Raw genomic sequence first — 11029 nt, 5'->3', positions numbered from 1 at the left:
CAATTTAGCAAAAAGTAAAGGGTGATTTTTTTGAGGTTAGGATTTTCATGCATTAGAATTTGACAGATCACGCGGGATTTCAGACATGGTGTCAAAGAGAAAGATGCTCAGTATGCTTTGACATTTCATCATGAATAGACTTACTAACGAGCAACGCTTGCAAATCATTGAATTTTATTACCAAAATCAGTGTTCGGTTCGAAATGTGTTTCGCGCTTTACGTCCGATTTATGGTCTACATAATCGACCAAGTGAGCAAACAATTAATGCGATTGTGACCAAGTTTCGCACTCAGTTTACTTTATTGGACATTAAACCAACCACACGAATGCGTACAGTGCGTACAGAAGAGAATATTGCGCCTGTTTCTGAGAGTGTTGCTGAAGACCGTGAAATGTCGATTCGTCGCCGTTCGCAGCAATTGGGTTTGTGTTATTCGACCACATGGAAGATTTTACGCAAAGATCTTGGTGTAAAACCGTATAAAATACAGCTCGTGCTAGAACTGAAGCCGAACGATCTGCCACAACGTCGAATTTTCAGTGAATGGGCCCTAGAAAAGTTGGCAGAAAATCCGCTTTTTTATCGACAAATTTGTTCAGCGATGAGGCTCATTTCTGGTTGAATGGCTACGTAAATAAGCAAAATTGCCGCATTTGGAGTGAAGAGCAACCAGAAGCCGTTCAAGAACTGCCCATGCATCCCGAAAAATGCACTGTTTGGTTTGGTTTGTACGCTGGTGGAATCATTGGACCGTATTTTTTCAAAGATGCTGTTGGACGCAACGTTACGGTGAATGGCAATCGCTATCGTTCAATGCTAACAACCTTTTTGTTGCCAAAAATGGAAGAACTGAACTTGGTTGACATGTGGTTTCAACAAGATGGCGCTACATGCCACACAGCTCACGATTCTATGGCCATTTTGAGGGAAAACTTCGGAGAACAATTCATCTCAAGGAATGGACCGGTAAGTTGGCCACCAAGATCATGCGATTTGACGCCTTTAGACTATTTTTTGTGGGGCTACGTCAAGTCTAAAGTCTACACAAATAAGCCAGCAACTATTCCAGCTTTGGAAGACAACATTTCCGAAGAAATTCGGGCTATTCCGGCCGAAATGCTCAAAAAAGTTACCCAAAATTGGACTTTCCGAATGGACCACCTAAGACGCAGCCGCGGTCAACATTTAAATGAAATTATTTTCAAAAAGTAAATGTCATGGACCAATCTAACGTTTCAAATAAAGAATCGATGAGATTTTGCAAATTGTATGCGTTTTTTTTTTAAAGTTCTCAAGCTCTTAAAAAATCACCGTTTATATGTCGTAGAAAACGAAGTGGAAGGGAGTTATCTTTTTAGATGAAAAAAAAATCAAGTAAGGAGGTCCAGATGGCTACAAGTTTTACTTTAAAGAGCTTCTCAAAAGAAGAACATTAAATAAACCGCCTGCATAGCTGTGTAGGCAGTGTCATGCTATCGGGAGCAATTTCCTATAATGGAATAAGACGAAAGGAAACGACTGCAATGAAAAAAATGACGGTATCTCTCGTTTGAAAATTTGCTCACGACGAAGAAATGGAAGTTCGCAAAACCGTAAGTTTCCTTGTTAAATAATTTATTTTATGGAATCAATTAGTATTTTATTTGCGATAAATAAAAATAAAATATTTGTTTACATTTGCAGTTGAAATTAACAAATCAAAATCAGTTTCAGGCCCTCGTCCAGCTGATGGAGAGCAACGAGCAGTTGGCTAGAGTATTTTTGAAGGAAACCAACAAAACTGACATAAAAAGGGAATGGAATTCCATAGCTGAGCAGCTGAACAGCAAGGGTCTTTCAGTAAGAATAAAAAGGTTTGAATCGCTTATTTCATTAATGTAAAAAATATTTTCATGTTTGCTTTAATCAGGTTTGGGCCGACTTTAAGTTCAAAGTGAAGAAGAAAATAATAAACAATTCAAGAGAAATAAAAGCAACTGGAGGAGGTCCAAACCAATTGGAAATTTTATCTCCGCAGGAATATACTGTAGCAAATTTGCTTAAATACAAACAGTGGTTAAATCCAAACGGAAATCCAATTGGTGTATGATATGAAGCCCAATTTACTTCCACATACTTTGACGACTACATCCGGATATACATACATCAACACGAACTCAGGCTACAGATGCAGATGCAGACGCAGATGCCTCCCTTTTCTATTTAAAAGCATAAGTCTTAAACTTGGAAGATGCCTCCGGCGAATTGGTGGGTGAAGTTTTCGAGCATCAACAACCGGAACAGCAACATGAAACTGAAGAGCATACGTTCTTTTTATAATTAATTGTGCTTTTCCAGAACTTATCACTTCACCTTCTTCATCATCATCACTATCGCTACTCGTGTTGTCATACATTTCTACACTTATCATTTTAATTACTTATTTATTTACCAAAAATAAAATAAAACCGCATTTGTTAAACATTGAGCAATGATTTGTATTTAGACTTTAATTTCATTTTGACAGATGTTTGTTAATTTTGCATCGTCAAAAAATCGGCTGCAAATTCGTCGCGTCGAAGAACTTATGGAATGCCACTTAAAAAACAACACGACAGAGAAAACGAGAGTCGTCGAAAAAACGAGACGACATCGGTAATAGGAATGATGATCTTCACATTGTTGACAATATTTTGGGACTTCTTTCCCTTAAGGTCTATGAGTCGGGAGACTTTATAAAGACCAGGAATCCTCATCGAGTGCCAAACATACAGTGTTGGAAAAAATAATAGAAACAAGTGTCTTTATCATTTTCGATACACAATATTGTGTTAGTCTTCCTATATTTTAATATAATGCACCTAATGATTCTCTTAAATGGCAAAATTGGTTTGTGGAAACAACTTTTTGTTTTTACTTAACGGTGAAAAGCTTGAGGCCAATGATGATTTCCCCATGAAAAAATAATATAGAAACAAGCTACTTTAACTGTTATTCTAACGTAAGGATCAATGTTTTATGTATGTATGCAAATAGGCGTTTTGAGTTTGTTTATAAGTTTGTCAGATGTAAAACATCATCATTCGATATTAAACAAAATTTTTAAAAGTCATCTATAATTTTAATAAATATGGGTCGTGGAATACATTATACTCCCTTCGATCGCGAAGTGATGAAAAAACTTAGACAAGCTGGAAAAACGATATGGTTGAAATTGCAAATCGTGAAGTGATGAAAAAACTAAGACAAGCTGGAAAAACGATATGGTTGAAATTGCAAAACCTTAAACTGTTCGAAGAAAAAAGTACTTAAAACTTTCACGCCTGAAGAAGAAAAAGATAAACTTCTTCGCGTTTTTATTGACTATTTTTAGGAATATGTAAGAAGTTACCATTAAATAAATCAAACGGATCAGTGACAGCTAAAACAATAAGAAACCAACTTATAGAAGCAAGTCTTTTTGATAGAAGTCCACGAAAAGTTAAATTTTTTAACCAAGACAAACATTATACAAAGACTTCCCTTTGCAAGCAAACACTTACACCGTTCTTATTGGAGTAACGTTCTGTGGTCGGATGAAATAAAGATCAATTTGTTTACTTAGGATGGAAAAATGTACGTAATGTGAGAAGGCCAATAGACAAGAAGTTTAACTCAAAATACACAAAGAAAGACTGTGAAGCACAGTGGTGGGAATATAATGATTTGAGGGTACTTTTCAGCATCTTGTGTAGTTCCAATATGTTGGATCAAGGATAAGATGTATGATGTGGATTATATCCACATCTTAAATTTAGTTATGCTAACATTAACTGAAGAGGAGGTGCCAATGAAATGAGAGTTTATGCAGGATAATGACCAGAAGCACCCCTCATAATTGGCTAACAAATACTTACAACAAAACAAAATCAAGTAATGGAATGGCCAACACAATCCCCTAGCTTAAACCCAATTCAACACTCATGGAGCATTCTAAAGCAAAGGATCGGAGATTGTAAAACCAAAAAGAAAGACGAGTTGTGGTCGAAAATTCAAAGGGAATGGTATTCAATACAGATACGGACATGTGCTAAATTGGTGAATTTGATTGCGAACAGTGCAGGAAGTAATTAATAATAAGAGTGCCACTATAAAATACTCAATGAATTTGAAATATTATGTACTTTTATCGTTAAGTTACTTTCTCGCTACAAAAAGAAAGAGGAAACAACATAATAATCACAAGTCTATTTTTTATCATTATTTGCCAATATTATATTTAAAATCAAAATTGTTGTATTTAAGCAATAAGATTTTAAAAATCTATCTGTGTAGTTTTTTTTTCCTACTGTTCAGAAATACCTTTTTCTGTGTTAAAAAGAATGAACACGAAGCTTGTTTCTATTATTTTTTCCAATACTGTATATACATACATACATATGCAGAGTGTCTTACAGTAAGTTACAAAAAACAGTGAACCTATTCAGATGAGCGACAGTGTACTTACTAACATCTTTGAAAACACTGTACATTTTTTCCAAATATTGATGGTTTTGTGTCATCAGTTGATACTAACTTTTTCTGCTGCCAATCTTTCGGCCGTGAAAGTTGGTTTGGGTGATATGATATTTAGTATTGGGCTTTGTCACATTTCTCTCTTTGGGCAATATGTCATTTTATGTCGTTTGATGATAAGACATAAGAAACTATAGCAATCGTAATCCCCGTAACGCCCAAAATAAATGTCACTACGCCCAACTCCTATGTCATAAAACCCAAATTAAAAATTAAAAATTCTTTTGGCAAAACTTTTTTTTTTAATTTTTGGGCTTTGTGGCCAATTTTGGGCTTTTTGATCGTTTTTGGATTTGGGCCTAACGCAGAATTAACCACCCCCAAGTATATTTAATAATGTTTAGATCAGATGAGTAAGGCAGCCATGCTATTATTATCCGCCCAAGTGAATATTCGCGTTATCATGTAGGCAGGAAAAGTTAAGGGGTTAAAAAATTGAATATTTAGAAAAAGGTCTTTCCCTTGTACAGTAACTGCAGTATTGTTTAATAGAACGAACTCAAGATCAATTGTTTCATAATAACTGATAGATCTCTATAATAACACTTCCTTTAAGGCTACGATGCAGCTTTGTAAACCTTTTTATTTCCCTAAAAAAAGTAAAAATTCAAGCTTGATCCATTAGTGCCATCAAAAGTATGGTGTTTTTCTGCCAAAACACGTGATACCATTCTTTTTTTTATGTTTATTGTGGTTTTGAAAAATTCTTATTCCATAACTTCTCGCTAAGATGGTTCAAATTTTGATAACTCTTAAAACTATTGATCTACAATATTTTCTTTGATTCACAGAATCAGATGAATCTGAAGCACACCCTAAAATAGTTCGGTTTCTTGCGGATTTTGTTACCTCCCTTCATGTATTTTGCACGAATATTTATTTTTTAAGTGAGAATGAATATAATTAAAACTATAAGCTTTTGCACGTCCGGTTAGGTCTTGGTCTTTAAGCAAATAGATTTTAGCTTTTTAAACGCTGCATATGTGGTTATTTTTACATGCCTAGGCAGCATACACAATTTTTTAAAGTGCAGCTGCGTCAACCGTGAACATTTCGACATTTTAACAAGCATGATCGGCTAAGATCGTCCAATGTCGAATATGGTGATGAAGGTTTACTCCAAATTGACTTCACTGAGAATTTCCAAGATCCAAGATATAATCAGCTCATTGGAATCAGCGACAACTCGCTTTTTTTACTTCTGCTTTCTATCACAATGAAGTTTTCCAATCGCGGGTGAATAAACGTTCACTATCTGGATAAACTACTGTCGACACTTTCAAGGACAGTGAAAGTCCTGGAGCGTTGGACCATATTTTCAGTTCAAAAACAAATATATTGCTGCATTTATTCCGATCTTGGTTGAAGAAGTAAGCCATAGAGATGTTTAAGTAATATAAAATATATTTTCTCACTACTCATACAAAAATACTCATGGTAAAGTTATAAAACAAATTTTAATCGAAAATCCACCATCAATATGTTTTATTTTTAACGGCAATTATAATTATGTAAAATGTGAATCTTCATCTCAATTCTCTCAAACAAAAAATTGAAATAAGTGCAATACTACTACAACTTCCAAGAACGTGTAACACTATCATCATCCACTTTGAATAGTTGAATTTCGAAAACTGTGCGAGGTGTTAGGATTATATATGGCCGTGACCATATATTGTCCAATTTTCTCAAAATCCTAAAACACTAAAGGTGTTTTTTTTAGACTGTCCAGCACTTGAAAACAATCATAAAAATGTCGATGTCCTCTTTAAAATTTATTTGAAGATTGTTACAGATCTTGAGCTTTTGCGACTCAGTTTTCCCAAAAATGTTCTTTTTTCTCATTTTTTCCCCATTTGATTGACGGGGCAAGGGCGGAACCAGGAATTCAATCATGGGGGGGGGGGGTCCACTCCATACAATTAACATAAAGATGAGTTTTTGAAAGCCGTTTAATGTGTTTAAAATGTGTATTTTAACCTTACATTTACATATTTCAAGGGGTAAAGAGACAACTTTAGTTATTAGATTATTTTAGAACACTTTTGTTTAGCAAGTTATGATCTAACTAGAGATAACTTTCATGGCTCCCTAGATATGATAATATTTCAATATTCCAACAGTATTCTAAATATGCCATATTTAAAAGCTAAAATACAATGGTTTAGAGCTTTTTTGGTGAATTTCACGCAAAAATCTTAGAAATTGTGTTAAAACGTAGCATTTCTCCAAAAATAATATATTCTCTTCTTGACAGCATTTCTATAAATGCAAAGAACGGTACAAAAACATGAATGCAGAAATCTAAATAATGATATTGATTGCCAGAAAATTTTATCTTTTATTTTAGGAAGAATTTGTTGTTTTTTTAACGTATTTTTTCGCGCTTAATTTTAGGGGGAGTCTTATATTACAGTCTGCTTACTTGTAGATCGGAGCTGATGTTAAAAGTCAAATTCTAAACAAATTACTGATTTGCGGGAACGTTTTTAAAATATTGTGATGTTAAGGAGTCAACGAATCTTACAAATTGTAGAGAGAAAAATGTTTGGCGCTTGATTTTAAGAAAATAGGTGCATTAAAGTACCTAGTTTCTCTGAATATTGAATAAATACAAATTAAGGTGAAAAAATAAGTAGGGAAGAATTTTTAGTGTACGCCAGCGTTGCCGATGTGGCACGATCGTGCCTATTTGACACGGAAATTTTCTCGTGGCACGGTGACACGAAAAGTTTAAATATGGCACGTTTTATTATGTCAATCTTTTTACATAAATTTAAACTCATAGTGTAAACGCAGTGTCAATATCCATTAAAATAACAGTGTATCAAGAACCATACTAAATTTTTAGAAACTTTTTTAATATTCCCATATCAAACTTAATTGGTAAAAAAAGGGGAGTTCAATATTTGCTCAAGCAGTTGAACTTCACATTCGTTTCAAATATGTATTTCAAATGCGTGCTCTACTCTTCCAAAAGAAATACATGAATTAGCCAATAGTGTATAAAGTTTTTAAAAAAAACAGTCCTAAACGGCAAAGTAAAATGGCAGTTTTTCAAGAATATTTCAATATTAAACAAAGCAAAATTCCAAAAATGATTTTAATTCTCAGGCTTTTATTTGTGTTAAATGTTTGTTAAAAAATTGGATGGTTTTGTCTCATTTTTTTCTACTCGCTGAAAAAGAAGAAAATAGTGAAAAGTCAAAAAGACTCCTTGACCTACTGAATGATAACTGAATAAAATCATATTTCAATTTTTTTGGATTACGTTCTACCTTCTACAGACAAACTTATTGTCATTTCAAAGCGAAGCCCCAAAAATAAATGTATACATTTCAGAAATAACTATTTTTCACCAAATTTTCCTAAATAAACTTTTTTAAAGAAGATTATAATAATTTTTCAAAAAACAAACATGATTTTTGATATGAAACCGAAAACTGTAAGCCAATAGATGATATTTTTTTGGGATTTGAATGCACAGAAGAAGTTTGAAATTAAGAGACTAACGAAAAATTGAATGTTTTAAAAGATTGTCAAATATTCTATAAAAAACTTTCGCAAGAATTTGAAAAAAAAACTTAATTTAATGTTAATGCGTTTAAAAAATAATTCAAACACAAAAAAGTATTTTGCCACACTTTAATATTTTTATATCAGAATTTTCTCATCTATTATATTGCGAGAAAGATGTTATAAGAAAAATTTTCGGGCTAGCATTTTTCTTGAAGATTCAAACACGTTTAGGCTTAAGTTGTATAAATTAAAAAATATAATTGATGAAGCAATGTTTATTAACATTTCCAAATTTATGTTTGCCTCACGGAAGTGCATCAGCAAAATGAGTGTTTTTAAGGCTAAATATTATTAAAACAAACAACGAAAACAAATTGTCATACAAAACAATTAATGCTATAATGTCATATAATGAAATTATTAGGCCTAATAATTGTCAAAATTTTAACCTTCAGCTAATTAATTTATTTAAATTATTATAACAAAGCTTTATTACGTATTTATATTTTTATATTATTTATACATATTTTTAATAATAATAAAGGGTGATTTTTTTGAGGTTAGGATTTTCATGCATTACTCATGCACGAATAGAGGAAGTGATTTTTTTTAATAGTAACAGTATTCAATTTATATTTATTTTTAAAGAACAACTTCAGTTTTATTTTCGTATGGCACGAACATTTCATAAATGGCACGTTTTTTCAAAAAACGTGGCACGAAAATTTATTTTTTGGCGGCAACGCTTACCACTCAAAAACTACACGTTGCAGAATCTCTTCAGTTCTCGAGAGAGAGATTCAAAGCTTTTATATCAAATTGATAGATATGAAACGTTCAATGTTTTTCAATTAGCCATTAACTTAACGAAAGTGTCACTTTTGCTGTGCTTGGGATGTTGGGCAGGTTCAGACTTCATTTGCCCGTCAACTTCATTCTTTGAACGTACGTTTTTACCAAGGCAACTAGTTAGTTTTTCAAGTGTCATGAATTTCAAATTTAGAACCTTACTTCACAAACCTCTACTTCAAGTTCATAGTACAAAAACTAACAAAATCATAAATCTACAAAACACTCCTTAGACAAGCTACAAGTCCATCCCGTTTTTTATTTTGTAATGTAAAGAAATATTACTCATTTGTTTTCCAAATTTACAGAAAGCATTTAATGAACTTGTGCAGAAAATAAATAAATCATTGACCAATAAAGTTCAGCTTTTAGTTGAATAAAAAAACGTGATCAATTGTCATTTTGACATAAGTTGACTAGACTTGATAGTTTTCCAATAAAGTTGCATTCATTGGAAGGCAATTTTTTGGCAGCTGGCCAATCAGATGCTGAAAACTAGCCTTACTTTCAAGTCCCTTATGTCGTCTGAACCTGCCCATTTATATTCTTCGTGTGTAAATCTCAGTTCTGTAGCATTAAAAGCAAAAAGTTGATTTCCCTATTTTTTTTTTAAATCTTAAAAGTTTTTGCATATAATAGAAAACCAATTTTCAAAGAAAAAAACACTTCAAGAAAGCCTTACAATATCTTATGAAATTTTTTATACTTGCGCATACACAACGCCTACGAAAAACAGCATCAATATTTAAACTAAATTAAAAAAGCATAAAGTTACGAAAATGTAAATGTTAACCTATATTTCAATCGGGGCTTCTTCTAGCGTCAAAATACTACTAAACACAGTGCTACTACCTATAGATCTAAGCTCACTATTAAGTCAGCAAGCTACCCTTTCTAATTTTAGATCTACATACTAGAATACCTTAAAAACACCCAATATATCAGCTTAAGAAACCAGCCAGAGTATTATATAGCCTTGAAAACAAAAGCCCTTTTCTTTTAACCTGCATATAAGCTTATCAGCACCATCGCAAGCCTCGCCGGCCATTCGTTTGTCACCGAGACATACACAATAACTTTACCATCAGAATACTCGTGCCTGGGCCTTTCCAACAAGGTCTCTAGGGGTTGGTTGTTCTGACTACTGAAACACTGAAGCTAACAACTACTATATCAAAGTCAAGTACACAGCCAAAGTGGTAATGACTACTACTATATGGCTTGAATTGGAGTTAGTTCTAGAGAGGAAAGCTTTGTGCACACAGAACAAAACAGAACATAACACAGAAGTTTCTTCGTTCGTCAGCGGTTCACAATTAGTCAGTTCTAAACGTGCTTATGCCGTCTGATAACGTATGCTAGTGAGCTAGAAGTATTTTTTGATTTTTGTTAAAAGTTCTTAACCTGAACTTCGTTGTAGTCTCGTTTAAATTTGGTTCGCTAAGCTATCATAGTAGTATCTCAGACTTCGGGATACTTATATATTTATGTACATAAACCATATACTCGTATATTTTAATTTTTAGCTTGTTGTTTTTGTTTAAGTTAATTAATCGTGGAGATTCAAAATATAAGCAATAAATACAAAATCGTGCATTTTATTCAAGGTTCTGATATACAAAGTTTGTCGTTGGTGTTCTAGTAATTTGGCGCATTTTGAATTTCGCTTGAATTCGATCTTTTAGGAGGGACTCTCTGATTGCGATTTGGGTTTAATTTGATCTTTTTTAATACCTGCTCGTAGCGTGGTGATTTGAGAAAAAACAAAAAAATATCCGTGAACAGAACATGATCGCGAAAAATATTCCAAGGCGACAGGCGATTCCCATCTTATACACGAGAGGGACTCACTATGACGTCGGATTCGATATGGTAAGTAATTTTTGTTTTAATTTGTTTTCGTGTCAAATAATTTATTTAAGATTAATTTTGAAGCGGGCGGTGGTGACAAGAAATGCACTTAATGATATATTTATAGCAGACAATTAGTCCAGCGTCAATAGCAATAATTTTATAGTGAGATGGCGACGTCGAAATAAAAACAAATAAAGATTATACTGATAAGTTGATCAGTTTGTGTTAATTAATATTAAGTTGAGATGGTCATTAAAAGCTTTTGTTTTTA

The 11029-nt window shown here is 33.0% G+C and overlaps 1 protein-coding gene across 2 annotated transcripts in view; it reads left to right on the top strand.

Annotated features, from left to right (window-relative positions):
- Positions 1 to 10306: 10306 nt before the first annotated feature.
- The window catches only part of LOC129944447 (beta-alanyl-dopamine/carcinine hydrolase), a 64762-nt gene continuing 64039 nt past the window's right edge, over positions 10307 to 11029 (top strand). The window contains exons 1-2 of one of the 2 annotated variants that reach the window (XM_056053877.1): positions 10335 to 10393; positions 10512 to 10776. In XM_056053877.1, the coding sequence (XP_055909852.1) occupies positions 10693 to 10776 (84 nt within the window). In that variant the 5' untranslated portion in view covers positions 10335 to 10393; positions 10512 to 10692. Of the gene's footprint in view, positions 10777 to 11029 lie in introns of both variants that reach the window. The other variant, XM_056053876.1, reaches the window with a different exon arrangement.

This window comes from Eupeodes corollae, chromosome 2 (genome assembly GCF_945859685.1).
Source record: "Eupeodes corollae chromosome 2, idEupCoro1.1, whole genome shotgun sequence".
NCBI lineage: Eukaryota > Metazoa > Arthropoda > Insecta > Diptera > Syrphidae > Eupeodes > Eupeodes corollae.
Note: the sequence above shows the minus strand (reverse complement) of the source record. Positions and strands in the feature narration are given on the sequence as shown.